The sequence below is a fragment of the Ambystoma mexicanum genome, chromosome 14 (genome assembly GCF_040938575.1).
Source record: "Ambystoma mexicanum isolate Mex_15411 chromosome 14, UKY_AmexF1_1, whole genome shotgun sequence".
NCBI lineage: Eukaryota > Metazoa > Chordata > Amphibia > Caudata > Ambystomatidae > Ambystoma > Ambystoma mexicanum.
In genome coordinates, this window is record NC_090940.1 from 565,289,378 (window position 1) to 565,306,742 (window position 17,365).

At 47.7% G+C, this 17,365-nt stretch overlaps 1 protein-coding gene across 2 annotated transcripts in view; it reads left to right on the top strand.

Annotated features, from left to right (window-relative positions):
* CPSF2 (cleavage and polyadenylation specific factor 2) overlaps positions 1 to 17,365 on the top strand; it is a 246,260-nt gene that overhangs the window by 217,239 nt on the left and 11,656 nt on the right. For both annotated transcript variants that reach the window (XM_069637927.1, XM_069637926.1), the window contains exon 14: positions 10,807 to 10,941. In XM_069637927.1, coding sequence (XP_069494028.1) covers positions 10,807 to 10,941 — 135 coding nt within the window. The remainder of the gene's footprint in view (positions 1 to 10,806; positions 10,942 to 17,365) is intronic.

Below are 17,365 nucleotides of genomic sequence, written 5' to 3' on the forward strand. Positions count from 1 at the left end.
TCTCACCGAGTTTCGATTCTGCTGTTTCGTCTGTCTTATGCAGGCATTTGAATCTTGGCTTGTTTGGCCCCACCATTCTGGGCTAAATTCTGCTTTTATAAAATGGAGTCGCACTTGTATAGTGTGCTGCTTGAGGTGGATGCATAGTTGGCGCTTGCCGCTCTATCCTCCTACTAAGCATTGCAAGCAATATCGTTTCTTTAGCTTCTTGCGTTCCAAGCCTATTTACAGGCATTTACCCACTAGTATACTTCAATTCCGTTTTAAATGGCTATGTTTCTTCATAGTTCAGCATTGTTTCTTCTTTTCTGTGCATTACATCCTTATTCGTAACATTTGGTCTTTGTTGACCACCTTTTGGTTGTCGTTTCTTTCATCTGAGTATCTGTCCGGACCATTGTGACGTCAGCATTCGCCGTCAAAGAGAGCCCTTTGTGTCTCTTCCGGGACAGTTTGTAAGAAGTCTTCATTTCGCGTCAGCTGCTGGTACGGTTGTCTCACTGGATATCGTGTGGTCCATGGTTGTCTGGTTATTGGTGCTTCAATAGGTATACAAGACCTTCTGATGGGCACTGGACAGAGCCCTACTGTGGCTCTCTGTTGGTTTATTTGTTCCTTATACGTAACATATCTTGGCGAGTATGCTTGTGGCATTTCAAAATGGGTGGCTGGAGTGCAGGCCATATTTGGGACCTCCTCTACAGCACACAAACTGGTATTCCTCTCCCTGTCTCTACTGTTTCCAGCAGCAACTCTGTGGAAATTCAACCAGCTCTGAGATGGATGTCCAGGTGGCTTACTTTAGAGTTGATTGGTCCCACCAACTCAAGGGGAGAAGTAGTCCTTGCAGGGGCTTCTCTGTCGATGCGAACCTGGCATTTCGGCACTGCAGTAGGGCTTCACCGGGCAAACCAACGGTCCAGGAGTGGCAACAGGCGTCATCTTCAAGTTCTTCTTCGGTTCCTTCCCCCAATGGTCGACTCTGCCTTCCAAGCCAAAGGACTCGCCTTTTATTCAGTTCTCTCCCTTTTGTTCCAGCCTAGCTGTCACACCCAGCAGGGTGGGTGGCTGTCCTTGCCGGACAGTCAGCCAACCATTCATCAGAGTGCATGTGGGTCTCCTAGTAGACTAAGCACAGGGAGTTTCGGGCACCTCCCTCACTTCCTGCCTACCCCAGACACTCTGGAGCCAGAGGCGGCTTCACTCGTGAATCCCGCCAAAGGCAAAACGAACAAAGGGACCAAACCTGGTTTGGCACATTGAGTAAATCTCAAGAAGGACCTTTTACAAGGAAATGGCGAAAAAAGACGAGTCATTTTGACAAAAATGGCACCCTTGGGTGCTTTACTGCTGCTCCGAACACAGCTTGCGCTAAATGTACACCACAGTAGTAAAAACGAAACCACTGCCACCAGCCATTCAGTGAGGAAAGGGGAACATAAAAATTCTACATGAGAAGCTAGACAAAGGGGATACTAGGTGACCCTTCCAGCACCTTATGGTAAGATAGTGTGTGCTGCATCTAGAAAGTTACAAATGTAAGTAGTCAATTTCACTTTACTGCTCCGGGAAACAGTAGTACATCCCAGAGAAGGTAGTTAAACCTTGGGAAATCTAAGAGACTTCCCTGTGCCACTGCACTAAAGGTGCTGTGTGACACAATGTAAAATATGATGCCTATGGAGTTTGTCAGACTCCGCAACCAAAAGAAACAGAGTACGAAAAATCACGTTAAAATACATGAGAGAGTGGGGAAAAAAGGGTCTCGCTCTCTACAGGTGAAAAAAAATCAAGCCCTCAAAATCCAGCAAAGTTGCTGGGGGTCTCTAAGGTAGAGGGAATTGGTACATTTCTGAGAATTCTCCCTAACAAGGTACTCCTAGAGACAAATGACAGGGGAGTTTCGGGATCCTCCCTCACATCCTGCCTTTGTAGACACAATGGAGCCAGAGGCCAGCTTCAGGGCTTAAGTCTGCCAAAGGCAAATCGAACAAAGAGCTCAAACCTGGCTCAGCGCACAGAGTAAAACCCAAGAAAGACCTCACAGACAGAAAATGATGAAAAAAGACGACCAGGGCCATTTTGACAAAATGGTCACCCATGGGTTCCTGCCCTATGGAACTACATGCCAAAATATTTGGCTGACATCAGTTCAGTAACTGTCTTTGAGAAACTACTAAAAACTCTTGTTTGATATAGGCCATGGGTAATGCTCCCTCTCCTCATGCTACTGATATTCATCCTGTTACGCTCACCTGGCTCCCACAGAGGCGTCAATCTGAACTAGACAGCTGCGGTCTCCACCAATGTGACGCGTAGGGCCGAGATGACAGACTGGACTGGCCCACCTAGCTTTGTTTGCTTGGCCCGTAGGAATATTCTTCTGCAAATGGAGAAAGGGAATTAACCACCCGTAGGGTTGAGTGTAAATTCCCCCCACCCCCACTGTTCTCCCCACAGATCACCTTTGATGTCCCCTCTTATAGTCTCACCTGATGGTTTGAAAAGATGAGCTCTCCATCCTGCATTGAGCACAGGGGCGCGTTAATAACCAGTTGCTTCAATGGCTCGAAGGAATCGGTGAGTTCCAGAACAATATTGACTCTGAAAAAATATGTAGTTCGTAAGAGTTCGCATGTCCGACTTTCACTCTTGTCCGATTCCTTGCAGTTTGCAGCTTGACCCCAGCGAAGAATTCCTTGTGGTAGCTGATGAAGTTCAGGTAAGGATTTGGCTTATCCTACACAGTTCAATAAAATAAGGCCAGAATGTAAGCTGCTTGTTCCCTTATTCAGGTGTGGCGAGAAAATGTGAAGTTCGGGGAATTATGCCTCTGGCGGTAAAATTAGGTAAGTCTATTGCGGTGAGAAAAGTTCCCCTTATTTGTCCCGTTGTCTCACCTTGTCGTCCTTTTGTTCCCCTTAGGGGCCGTGGTGCGGCGAGGATACAATGGAGACTGCGCCGACCGTGAAGAGGAATAGTACCCCCGGCGGTAATCGGGTAAGTCTATGGGGGTAGTTACTATTGCCTCTGTTTATTTCCTTGGCTCACCTTTGCTGTTCTTGTGTTCCCCTTAGGTGCCAGAATGCGGCGGGAACGTGCAGAAGGATGCGGTGGATCGTGAGGAGGGTGTGAAGGCCAGTGAGTTCAGTGCGGCGCTGCAGCAGGCGAGGCGGCACGCGTAAATGCTTCTTTCTTCTGGTTCGAAGGTGAGATGGATACGGAATTCAGGTAAGGATCGAAGGTTTGCTCTTATTCTAACCTTTCTCCTTCTGTTCCTCCCTTTTTCTAGGAGCTGCAGACACGAGGCGGGCGTGGCAGAAGACTGGATGCAGGCTTGCAGACACGGTGAGCGTTACGCTGCTGGATGCAGAATAACGCGAAGCGTGTGCTGCTCTTCGGGCGTGGTTTAAATAGCCACCAAAGTAGACCCAGGTACGTATTCTTCCCCAGCCCCACCCGAGTAAAAAATAGTCCCTACGTAAAATAGTCCCTTCCAAGCCTCATTTGGCTTGGAGCTCAGCAGCATGGTCTGCGCCAGGTAAGTTCTACTCTATGACTGACTCTCCATATGAGCCTGGCGCCAGGACCGCACCCAAACAGCCCCTAACAGGGGCTTTTGGGCTTGCTCAAAACAACTTAATGCCTGCTTCCGCGGTTGCTGGACCTGGTCTGGTTCCCCGGGGGTAGGCATCATGGCACATCCCTACGTTGCTATCTTTGTGTAACATCATATGATTGCTTCCTTTTTTTTGTAGGATGAGTATTGCCCTCCAGGCATGTCTTTCTTGAATTTTGTTTTTTTGTTGTCTCTTTCCCCTTTCTTGTGTGCGCCCTGAGGCCTTAGGGTTAGCAGCGCAATACAAGAACACACACGGATGGATGGATGGATGGATGGATGGATGGATGGATGGATAGATGCTGTACTGCAGCCGTTTCCATCGAAGGACTCTCGGGGCTCCGCGCTCGAAGAAGTCGTCAACACCGTCGGCACCGTGTCCGTCGAAGGACTCTCCCTGGGCTCCGACATCGAAGAAGTCGTCGACGCCTTGGTCGACACCCATTCCCTCGACGCCGTTGGTGATGGATTTGCCAGAGGTGCCCCGGAGGGCTGTGGTACCTCCGAGGAAGGCTAGGAGTAAGTCTGAGGCCTGTTTTTGAGCCCTATTCTGTTCCTCCTCCTAGATTGGATTTTTTCCAACTTTTGCAAGAAATTTCGGAGGTTGGTGAACTGTCTGATCAGGAGATGGATTTGCCTGTGCATCGTGAAGTCCCTGATGACCTTTTTGTCTGGGCACAGTCAGATGGAGGAACTCTTGTCAGTCATTGCATGACGCCAGTGGCCTCGACACCTCTCCAGAGGTGGAGTTTGGCCGGCCTGAACCTTCCTATCGGCGTCTCATGTCGAGGGTGACGGAGTACTTGGGGTGCCCCTCCTGTGGCGTTTGATCAGGATGACTTGACGGATATCCTGGATCAGGGTCCATCCATTGACCCGGTTTTGCCCTTTCACATGGTTTTGCAAAGTAGGGTGTGGGCGGCTTACATTACTCCGGAGAGCCTGCTGGCAGTTAACAAGTTGTTTCAGAAAAAATACCGTCCATCCAGTAGTGACCCCTGCTACTTATCGGCGCACCCTACTCGGGAGAGTTTGGTGGTGCAGGCGGCTATGACCATCTCGAAGCAGGCTTCGCACCCTACCATCCCTCCTGATCGAGACGACAAGCGCTTCGATGGTTGGGCTAGAAGGGTATTTTCTGCTGGGAATATGGCGTTTAAGTCAGCCAACTCCACTTGTGCCTTGGCAAAGTTTACACACACTCTGTGGAACTGTGGGTCTTTGGCGGCTGAGCATATTCCTGAGGGGGAGGAAAGGGATGGCTTTCTGGCCCTCATGCAAGACGGCAAGTATGCTATGGGCGAATCCCTTCATTCGGCTGCGAGCACCGTGATACGCAGATTTGCGTGGTTGCGGAAGTCAGGGTTTGCCCCGGATGTGCAATCCCGTCTTCTGAACATGCCCTTTGATAGCATTCATTTGTTTGGCAACAAGGCTGACGAGAGCCTTGAGAGGTTGCAGACCTCCAAAGCTGCAGCAAAGTCTTTGAGCGCTACAGTACGACAACCTCCGCCTTTTAGTCCTAGGGGACAGCAATGGAGGGGATGTTGCTTTCTGTACTACTCCTCGTTTGGTAGATCGAGAGGGGCTGCCAGTCAAAGGGGTCAGCGAAAAAGTACCCGCGGTGGTTGGGGAAATTGTGGTGCCAAAGCCGCTCGGGCAGTTGCCTCTTTGCCCTTAGACACTGCCGAAGTTGCTACATCTCAGTCATGGTTCGCTGGTTGGGGGCAGGCTAGCTGGGTTCTGGATCCCACAGCCCACGGCTACTGCCTTCCCTTCCTTCAGCGGCCTCACGACAATCCACCGGGGAAGCTCTCTTTGAAGCATCCGGATCCGCTCCTTGCGCAGGAAATCCTATCCCTGCTGGAGAAAGGCGCCATAGAACTCGTGCCTGTGGTGGAGAGGAACAAGGGGATGGTATTCCCCATATTTTTTGATTCCCAAGAAAGACAGAGTGTTGAAACCCATCATGGACTTGCGTTGGTTGAATAAACTTCTCCGGAAGGGACAGGTTCAAGATGGTTACTCTTTCTCAGGTCCTCCAGGCCCTTCAACTTCAGGATTGGTTGGTGTCTCTCGACCTCAAGTACGTGTACTTTCATGTGCCGTTTCTTCCCAAGCACCGGAAGTATCTGAGGTTTGCGGCTGGTGACTCACACTTTCAGTTTCGGGTCCTGCCATTCGGTTTGACCTCCACCCGAAGGTCTTCACCAAGCTCACGGTGGTGGTGCCAGCATTCCTCAGGCGAGGGGGGGGGGAGAATTCACGTCTACCCCTACCTGGACGACTGGCTGTGCCGCGCGCGCTCTTCCGAGCAAGTGTTGGATCATCTTTGTCTCACCTGCCGTACCCTCCAAAGGCTGGGCTTCTCCCTGAAGTTCAAGAAGTCGCATTTGACACCATCCCAACAGCTACAGGACATTGGTGCTGTGCAAGACACGTCCCTGGGGGAAGTGTTCGCCTCCCCAGGTCAGGGCTTATCACATTGTGCAGATGGTGGAGAAGTTTCAAAGTGCCCAGTGTCTCCCGGCTTTCGATTTCCTAAGGTTGCTGGGCCTCATGGCATCCTGCATCTTTCTATTCGCCAGACTGCAGATGAGATCGCTGCAATGGTCCCAGTTCTTAGGCAAGATGTTGGATCCCGTTCAGATTCCGATCTCGGTCACACAGAATCTTCTGTGGTGGGCTGACAAAAGGAACCCGCTGAAGGGGGAACCGTTTTGGCAACCATGGCCGGAGGTGACGATTGTGACGGATGCTTCCCTCACAGGATGGGGAGGGGGGCTCATGCCAACGAGCTGACCGTCGGAGGTCGTTGGTCTCTGTCGGAGTCCAGACTCTACATCAACCTGTTAGAGCTGAGAGCCATCAGGCCTGCCCTGAAGGCTTTTCTGACGACTGTATGGGGGGGAAGAGTGTTCTGATCATTACGGACAACACAGTGGCCTTGCATTACCTCAACAAAAAAGGGGGGGGGCAGGGTCACTTCCGTTGTGCAGGGAGGCGATGCAGCTCTGGTTCTGGGCCATCGAACAATGTCTTTCGATCTCGGCAGTTCATCTGGCATGAGACAAATGCAGCGACGGACGCTCTGAGCAGGCAGAGCGCAGTCTCTCACGAGTGGGAGTTGGCTCAGGAAGTCCATCTGGAGATCTTTGCCCTTTGGGGAACCTCGCAAGGGGATCTCTTTGCCATCAGTGTCAACCGGAAGTGCGAGAGATTCTGCTCAAGGGAATTTCCTCTGAGAGGAGCCTTGGGAGACGCATTTGTGGTGGATTGGTCATTCCCGCTGCTGTATGCGTTTCCTCCAGTCCCTGTCATTCCTCAAGTGTTGCGGAGGTTCGGCACCCGCATGATCCTTGTGGCTCCGGATTGGGCCAGGAGAGCGTGGTACCCGGACCTTCTAGAATTGTCCATCTGCCCTCCACAACGTCTTCCTTACCGAGAGGATCTGCTCTCGAGGGAGGGGGGTCAGGTTCTACATCCATAGGTCAGGACTCTCAACCTTCACACTTGGTATCTGAAAGGTTGAGGTACAAGGATTGGGACCTCCCGGATGATGTGATGGAGCTGTTGCTTTCGGCCAGGCTGCCAGCAACAAAGTCCCTGTACCGTTGCCGTAAATTCTGCGACTGCTGCAGGAGACAGTATGTTGATCTTTCCAATGTTCCATTCCTATGGTTTTGTCTTTTCCGCTTTCGTTAGCCCACAGGGGCCTTCAAGTGGGTACCATTAAGGGTTACCTGGCAGCGCTGTCAATATTTAAGCGCTCGTCTGAAGAGTGTTCTTACTTTTTGATTTTGCAGTTTCTAAAAGGGCTGACTAATGTGTTTCCGCCGTCCCCTTTACAGGTGCCGGTTTGGGATTTGAATTTGGTTTTGAAGTTTCTGATGGGTGCTCCGTTTGAGCCCTTGCACTCTTGTCCTTTGAGACTGTTTTTGAAGACAATGTTTTTAGTTGCGCTTACTTCCGTTCGCAGAGTGAGTGAGTTGCAGGCACCTTCGGCCAAGCCACCCTTTACTGTTTTCCATATGGACAGGGTTGTCCTTCGGGTGCAGCTTTCTTTTCTGCTGAAGGTCATGTCTGATTTTCCTTTAAGCCAGAAGGTAGCTCTTCTGGCGTTTTTTCCTCCTACGCATCCTTGTAAGGATGAGGAGAGGCTCCATAGGTTGGATCCTAGGAGAGCTTTGAGCTTTTACATTTCCGGATGTCCTGGGTCAGAGTGGATGATCAGCTCTTTATCGGTTATGCTGGACACCGGTTGGGCCAGGCTGTTACCAAACAGACCTTGTCCAGGTGGATTATCCTCACTATTACTGAGTGTTACCGTTTGGCGGGTAAGGACCTTCCGGTAGGTTTACGTGCTCACTCTACTAGGTGCGTGGCTATATCCACTGCCCTTCAGCGGGGTGTTCCTATTCGGAATATTTGTGAAGCAGCCACATGGGCTTCCTTACATACTTTTGTCAAGCATTACGCCCTGGATTCAATCCACGGGCAGGATTTGGCCTTTGGTAAGGCGCTTCTTTATTCCGCCATTTGTTTGGGTTTTCTACATTTCTAAATTCTTTTCCCACCTCCATAATTTGGTACGGCTTTGGGAGTCTGTCATAGATGTGGAATACGTCAGAGGACAGTCCCCTCGAAGAACAAGTTACTTACCATATCTGGTAATGTTATTTCGATGGGATGTTCCTCCGATGTATTCCACATAGCCCTCCCAACCTGCCCCTCTGGAGAATTTCCTATGCGATTGCAGCGTACGTTTCCGCAAGGCTAACTGCAGTCATACTGTCAGGAGATTGGTGCCCTACGTTCTGGGAAAAAACTACAACTGAGGCTACGGGCGTCATGCGTCCTATATATAACATCCAGTGACGTCGACCCTCGGCGGAGGCCCTCGAGGGACATCGGCCCGACTCCATCGACGCAGGACGCCCTCTGCCGAAAACTTTCCGAAGCAGCACAGCTGTGGACATTACATGCCATAGATGTGGAATACGTCGGAGGAACATCCCATCGAACGTTACCAGATATGGTAAGTGACTTGTTCATTTGGTTAATGTGATGAAACCCAGCACCCAGCCTCCAGTTGGAAGGGAAGAACACTGCTAAAGTCTTGGTTCAGGTGTGAAGGTGTAGGGGTGTACAAGTGACTTCCCCGGCCATGAAGGGCGGCGCAAGGTTGCTGGGTGACTTAACTCAAGTAAACAAAGAACCAAATGCTTTTGTGTTGAGGCCCTACAAGGTGAGCTGGTTAAGTAACTGCATGCTAAGGCAGGCAAGGGAAGAGATCACACTCTTTTTAAACACGGAGGTCTAGAGGAAGGGTACAGGAGCCATAAGCTTTGTCTTTCTTGGGTAGGTTCTTTTCCATGTGCTTCAATTCAAGTCCAGGCATGTGATAAAGGTGTGGGGCAGATAAGCCTATTCTTACAAAGTTCCTGAGAAATTGAGGCCTCTCCAGTTCCCAATCAGGTGCATTAAACAAGCAAACATTTGGAAGCCGTCATATTCAGATATTTATGGGATTCTTCCCGGGCAAACACTCAGGATATGGTTTCAGAAGTAACTTCCAGGCACCCATCAACATCTCATCCCAAATCGGTTTGTGGCTGTTCTGTGCTCCCAACCAGATTTTCAGGAAGGCTACGCCCATGCATGGCAAACTTGTCCCCATGCTTCCTATGTAAACGCAGCCTCATTGTGTAGTCTCATTGGACTTCTGATCCTAGCTCACCATTTTAATGGGAGAAACTGTGGGGACAGCCCTTGTTTTCTGATCACAAAATGTCTGCAGCAGCATGCAACTTGATGAAAACACTAAGTAGCTGACACCAACTAGTGAGTAACAGCAGGTGCTGAGCTGGGATATACCTGCTCATTGGAGCAGACTTTAGGGTACCTTTGGGACACTGAGACCTGGGAGTGTTGGGGACTCCCAGGGAAACATCTACTGACTTACATTGCCTGTGGTGAAAGGTTGCTGAACGGTCAGGACTAGTAAAAGCAGAAATGACACGACTCAATGTGGGGTACATTTTCGGGCTTTCACTGAAGACCTGCTCAGCAGCGACTAGCCTGAGTGCGGGTGTGATGGTTGGAATAACCTAGATTGAGGTATCTGCAGGTTGAGTTAACATTTTGTTTCCATTGAATCAGTTTAACCCAATTAGTTAGCTGCAAAATAAAGTAGTCTCTCGCTATGGAGAGGTAAATCACAGAACACCCTATATATTCTGTTTTTTTCATGATGAGACAGAAATGTTATTAAATACCTTGTGCAAAACCTTGCAACAAGAACCTGCTTTTTGCTTCCAAAATATTTATCTGCACTAGTCATTTCTTCAACTCTGGGCCTTTTAGAGCAGATTGTCACCAGTTTTTCTAAAGTTGACTGTCTTGGACAATGTCATGCATGTGCAGTAGGTCAATAAACTTGAAGTCGTCCAGGGTGAACAGCCCATGTTAAGGACTGCACTAAACCTATAAGCAAAATGGCTGTCGCTCTATTGTAATTTGTTAAGTTCAATAAACGTTGAGGTTAAACTCTAGCTACAATTATTCAATAGTCTTTTCTAATGCAAAACAATCTGGGGATATTAAAGTGCACAGGCAAACGCCAATGGCCTATGCATTTCAGACCCCTAAGGTGTGCACCTGGTGCGGATATAACAAAAACCATCATAAAAACAGAACACTAATGTCTGCGTACAGTGTTAAGAGTAGACCATAGCTTGATAAAAATCATAGAACCTCCACTTCGCATGCATCACAGTGATTCTTCAAATTAGGATGCAAAGAACATCCTCTCCACATTGGGCTTGGACGAAATGTACAGAGCTGACTAAGATCAGTATTATCTTTGACATTTTTAGTGCTTTTAGATTTTGAATTTATTATAAGAATTATGTTATGCATATACAAAGTTTTGTAAGTCATGTATTAATGTTTGTGTTTTAAATGATATGATGAACTTCTTAATAAAAATGTTTTATGTTTGAATATATATTGATCTAATACTATTGATACTTTGCATATATCCCACTGAGTAGGAAGGTGAATGTATTCCCTTGGGTGGGAGTAGTAAACGCATGTTAAGGGTGACATTTAAAATGAGCTAGGTGGAGAGGAACTGGCTGTTGCCTTGCAAGTGTGCTAAATTCTCCAATATGTTTGGGCTACAGATCCCTGGCCATCAGTCCGTCTTCATGAATGAGCCCAGACTGTCTGACTTCAAGCAAGTACTTTTACGAGAAGGAATCCAAGCTGAGTTTGTTGGAGGGGTGTTAGTCTGCAATAACATGGTGGCTGTGCGTAGGGTGAGTGTTTATTTTTTTACATTAACTTAGTAAATGTAATCTCTCCTGCATTTTTTAAACGCTTTGGTAATTCATCTTCAAATTGGTATAAGGCCCTTTTTCGGGCACCGTTTTTTCTCTTTGGCCATCACGGCTTGGTAGGAGGTGCAATCTCCTTTCCCCACCCCGAACCTTCCTGCCTTCAATCTCCAATATCTTTATTTATTTTCATAACACTTAGTTTTGTGTTGGATACAAAGCGCACTTTTTTATCACATGAGATGGCCCCTTGCCCTTTTTGCTGGCTTTACTGGGTTTTGGACTTGTTATTCTCCCAGCAAGTCTTAATCCAAAGCCTTAACTGAGTGTGATGAGTGTTGTATGTGCCCTATCGTACTTGTCCTTAAACTCCTAATGAAGGGGTACCCTTTAATCGCCAAAAGAGTACCCTTTCTGTTGGGCATGTGGATGTGCTGGTAGTGACTCTTCCACACACTGGAATCCATGTACGTGGCTGAGTCCTTATGGAAGGTCTCCTCTTGAACTAGCAAGCCTAAATAGAAAAGCCTTTTCTTACCTATCACTACCCTTTTCTTTATAGGATGGACTCTATAAAGAACTCTTACTTAAAATTGTTACTTACCTAATATATTGTGACATCTTCCGTTTTGTAAAGTTTACTTACTGAGTGTATTGCTTTTTCTCTTTGCCTTTTCTTATAAAGATTTTCGTTTTTTTTTTTATAAACTCTGCGGACGTTCTCTTTACGGAGTGTTTGTTAGGTCAGTTTTTCTGAAGTCCAACTAAGGGCTTAGTAAAACCATTCAACTGAGACAGTACAAGACTCCACTCTTTGTATAAGGCTGTACCACCTAAGTATGTGGCAGCGTAAACGGGGCAGCTAGGCTTATTTTAGGAGGGAGAGAGGGCTGTAGGAAAGTACACATAACCTGTAGTATACCAAGGATTCAGTAGAAACACTTACAACCGGAGTATTATAAAATATAAAGGTTTATTATAAATACAAGTAGGCCAAGTTAAGTCTTGGGGTATGTACTGGTCCTAGAGTCATAGACCTGTTCTATAAAACACAATGCTTGAAGGTACACAGACAAAAGCATACACGTTCTTCAGAACACTTAACAGTACTTATAGGGAAGTCAAACCGTATCATACACAGTTAGTGTATTATTCATGTGGAGTAAAACCAATAGTTACTTTTGATCACTTTACAGTAGGTGTAGGGTAGTAGACCCTGTCAGTTATGCAGTCACTCTCAGCAAATAAGTCCCATAGTAAACTTACCTGCAAGTATACTTTTCTGGATAGTGGAACACTGATTCAAGGAACAGTAAAGACCTATAACTATTATTCAGGATAACAGTTATACTAGGTGAGTAAGACCTTTTGGTGTAATTTACAATTGCTTTTCAACTCAGTGGAACACAGACTAAGGTCAGCAAGAACGCTTTACACTAATTTAGGATTGCAAAAGACAGACGAGTCAGCTACACTTACGGAGCACTTTTTTAGAATGTGTCACAGCTATTGTAGGCTGATAAAACCGAATGTTTGTAATATACTATTACAGTTGCTTTTTAGATCAGTGGAACACAGATTGAGGTAAGCAATAACTCGAACTTAAATTAGGATGGCACAAAGCTATTCAAGGTTAGTAAAACCTATATACTTTTTAAAGCAGCTATCAGCTACTTAACTGTAGGTATAAACCGAAGACTGTTTTAAAATATGCAGGAAACAGACCAGGAAAAGCAAAACCCAATGTTACGATTCATGAATGACTCCATGTTATTACAGGAAGGTAAAACCCAAGGCAGACATATTCTAAACAGGCTTAAGAGCAAGTTAGGGGACGCAAGACCCAGTTGGGAAACATATATACCTATTGTCTGAAAGAAATAGTTAGTGAAGCCAACAGAATTACTTTTGGGAAAGAGGTACAACCAAGGTGAGTAAAATAACCTTACATTTACTTTTCAGAAAGGCACAACACACACTCGAGTAAGAACTTTTGCAACTACGCACCCAGTTACCAAATAACTTTCACAACGAAGTACTTTGCAAACATTTGTTCTTTTCAAGACAGAATCCTTTACTTATCCAGTCCTTCAGGACTTTGGAAGGGATTTTGCAACAGGGATCAACGGAGAAGGCTCCAGGCATGAGTTTCTTCGTGGCAGGATGTTGCTGTGTGGTTTTGGCGCCCTTTTCAGGAGCTAGAAGAAGCCTGAATATCGCTGGTCAGATTCTTGTCACTTGCAAGGTCCAGCACTCTGAGGGGACTTTTCAGACTCAATTCACGTCTCTGGAGGTCCTGCAGGATGCCACCAAAGTGTCAGCTCTATTTGAAAGCCGTGCACCGCACACTGGCTCGAGGTCCCAGTGTATTTGGTATGGCAGCCCCGCAAGGTCACAGCACGACGTGGGATGGCTCAAAATGCAGGTATTCATGAGTCTAGTGGATCTCACCAGGCTCTGGGTCGGAGTTTGCTTTTGGGATCCCCAGGTCGATTGAAAGTAAAGGTTACATCAGGCTCCGGTTACACAGGAGGCTCTCTGGTCGCTGGAAATCGCTACAGCCATAGTTTCTTCATCCTCTTCGGTTTCAGCTCCAGTGGTCGGCTTGTCAACAGCTCCCAGGTTCGGAGTATTTATCAGGAACTACAGCACAACTTCTGCATTCTCTCTCAGCATTTAACAGCAAGTGGCAGTCTGGCTGTCCATTCAGATCAGCCAGCTCCCTCACTGGGAGTTTGTTCCTTTCAGGCAAAGTGAAAGACAAATGGCTGCAGAGTTTTGGACTGATCCCTCGCTGCCTGCCTTTCCAGAGACTCTGGAGCCTGGGCGGGGAATTTAAATGAGATCGTTCCCGCCTACACTGGCAGGGGAAGACCTCAGAAACGGCAAGTAAACAAGAAATGATGGAAAAATAGCCCCACCATTTAAAAAAATTGTGGCTCTTCTGTGCATTACCAAGGCTGAATTAACAGCCTGCGAGTAATGAGACTAAAAGTCATAATGGTAAAACCACTGCCACCAGCCATTCTTGTAAAAATTGCAATAAAATGTTAACAGGTAAGTAAGAAAGGGGATAGATTGTATCCCCAGAACTCCACATAAGGTGGTGTCTGCTGGCTCACTTATACAAAATGTGAAGGGGATGGAAATCCCTCTTTACTACTTGAGAACTGAAGTTCACCCATGTATAGGAAAGAGAAATTAACAGGGGAACCCATAGGGGCAACCCAGCCTAAACCCAAAAGTTGTAGGAAACTAGAACTTCAACCATACACTATGGAGAGACATAAACAGGTCACCCATAGAAAGAGTAAAAGACTAGGTAAGAGGGAAAATGATTCCCCTTCACCTAGGGACAAGGTACAATAGTTAGCTTGTCAAAGCAAAAAAAGTTCTGGGGTTGACACAGGTCAGGAAGATTTATCTTGGATTTGAACCTCTTACCGAACAGTTATGATGAACGTAGTGTACTGTACCTTTGCACCAATCCGCCTCCACTGCACCACCGGAAAGGTATTCCTGAGATGCTCTGTCACAGCTGCCACTTGAGGGCCTGGACACTTGATATTACTAGAAGTACCCAAGACATGAATACTCGCCCGAAGAGACTGACTAAAGGGCTTTAGGAAAATCTCATTAACAGTTGATCAGAGAAATATGCAGAATAAGGCTTTCATAGGTTTCTGTAAAGGGAACATCTTCAAAAAAAGAAGCTACATAGAGGGCCAGACTCCCATTGGAGAAATGTGTATCACTATTATTTAATCTCTGAATACAGCTACTTTTTGAAGGAATTTTTGTCCACCAGGTCAACTATTACGACAACATGAACCTATATGTATAGGTGGACTTGAAGAATACCAACCCCAATGATAAGCCTAATCTTTCTACTTTGTTGGTTATCAATTAGAAAGTTCAGAATTGGGTTTGCTTTGAATGAGAAAAAAAGTTGATCATAGGGTCAAGTCAAAATTGTAAAAGCCCCCCCCCCCCGCATTTTTCATAAACCCTAAATTACAAAATGGTTAACCTCTTCTCAATTTGCAGCAAAATAGCCGTCTCTTTAATTTAATAATTCTCTGAGGGGCAGTATCCCCTGGGAATCAGAATTTTCAATCAATGTAGCTTTCAAACTTCTTAGTTTGCTCCCTAATTCTCATAGAATAAAAAACTCTCTTGCTTGGTAAAATAGTCTTATTTGTGATGTATTTTCCTGACCTGTGTCAACCCCAGAACGTTTTGCTTGAACTTGGGAATTATTTCCCCTTGTCACTAGGTGAGCGGGAATCTTTCCCCTCTGACCTAGTCTTTTACTCTTTTTATTAGGGACATTTTTATATGTCTGCTTAGTGTATGATTGGAGCTATAGTTTCCTATAACTTTTGGGCTTGGCCTGGGTTACCCCTTTGGGGCTTCCCTGTTAATTTCTCTTTAATGAACTTGGGTTAACTGGTCCCAAGGGGTCAAGAGGGTTCTACAGCATGGGGTCTGGCATGGATTCACATGCTCATGAATATTTCCAGTCAGGCTGGGAATCCTCAGTAAAGAGAAAATCAGTTTTTCATTTCTGAACTGTCTTTCTCCCAACAACCAATCACTGAGCTCTGGGTCATACTCCACCCCTCTCCTTCCCCCAGCCCCCAGATTTTTACAGCACGTTCAAGTGTTGGGAGTCCTCGTGTTTAGCTCTCGAGCTTTTACTGCTTTTTGTGCTTTGTGAAAGAGTAGTATTCTATTTTTCAGTCAATCGGGCCTTGTGCTCCATCGATCAACCTTCCGATTAACGGGGACCCTTTTTTTGGATTCTTCGGCGCCCTTCAAGGGCAGATTTTGTCGGTTTCTTTGCAGAGGCTTCCAGAAGATTCTCAGGCCTACGCTGCGTGGACCACGTCGAAGGATTAAGGATTCAACTCCCATGTTGAGGATATGTTCCAGCGGCGGCTTGCGGAATGTCTTTTCGGACGATAACCATTCGGATGCCTCTAATGCCTGTACCCGACGCACAAGGGGGAGGATTGTGCGTTTTGCCAGGTGATAGCCCCTCGCACGATGAAGGATTGGCACAGGCGGCTGAACGAGTGGCTACAGGCTAAGGCCCCTGCTCTGGGTGGGTCCCAGCAGCATGCTTCTCCCAGCTCCAAGAATTCTGAGCAGGCTTCTAAGACCTTTGAGGGTGCCCCTCCCACGGGGGTATAACATAAGGCTAAGCACCGCAAGTCCACTGTCACCAGGAGCACCGTTGCGACGGGCTCCTCTGTGGCCAGGGCACGATCAACGTCTCCAGCCTCCGTCACCAGTCAACGCTCAGGATCATCAGCCATGAGGAAGTCGAATCATCCGGGCAAACTTAAGGAGAAGCCCAAGCCCGGCCTGCCGGAGAAGGCCAAGGGGATCGGAGCTCAGACCCTCCCCCTAAGGAGAAGGCCAAGCAGGAGAAGGCGCCGGCCCTCACTGTGAAGGCCCAGGTACACCCAGCGAAGGCCCAGCCTTCCACCGAGTGGGTGGCTGCTTCGCAGAATGCAACCCCGAAAACAAGGGTGTCCCTTCCTCCCAGGAAGGAGGCTGCGTTCCGGCCCATAGAGAAAATCCCAGAGAAGAGGATGCTGGTAATCTCCCTGAGGCCTTTCCCTCTGGAGGCGAAGAAGGGGGCAGGGGGAGGTGTGGTGGCCCTCCAGGGTACATGTATCTCCTCTGAGGAGGAGCTCACCGTTCTGCAAACCATCCAGGAGGAGGAAAACATAGTAAGCGGGCCCTATGACGAGGGCAAAGACGAAGGCGACGACGAAGGTGGCGATGGCGAAGACACAGTCGAGGAAGAGCAGCAAGGCGACGAGGGCATGGGCTCCCAGGCGATGACCTCAGCTACCTCCTAGAGACCTCTTGGTGGACATTCTATTGTCCCTGCATACTCTTTGTCTCTGAGATGCAGACAAGCATGCCTATTGTGATGGCTGACCCCCTGGCAACAGGGGAGACTCTGGCCAAGAAGAGTTCACCCTCCACCTCCTTGCCACCCTTCGCCCCTGTCGCCCCCCCCCCTCCAGGGATGAGACAAAACCAGACACAGCGACGATGGGCATGGACGACAGCGGTTTGGGGGACCTCCGATCTCCGCTCCCCAGGTCTTCCCCACCAGACGAGATAGGCTTGTTCCACTCTGATCTCCAGAGCATCTGAACTTTTCCAGCTCACTCCAAAGGAGGAGTTCTTATATCAGCGCTGCAAGGTGAAGAAAGATCATCCTCTCAGTCCCGCTCCTTGATGACATTTGGGATAAAGGATCGTCTCTCATGAAGAACCCTTCCAAGGCCCGGTGAAGAGCGATCGCCTTGAGAAGTACAGGGTGGCAGACTCTGCGCCCAAGTGCTTGCAGGCCCAACCATCCCTGGACTTTGGTGTCAGCCTT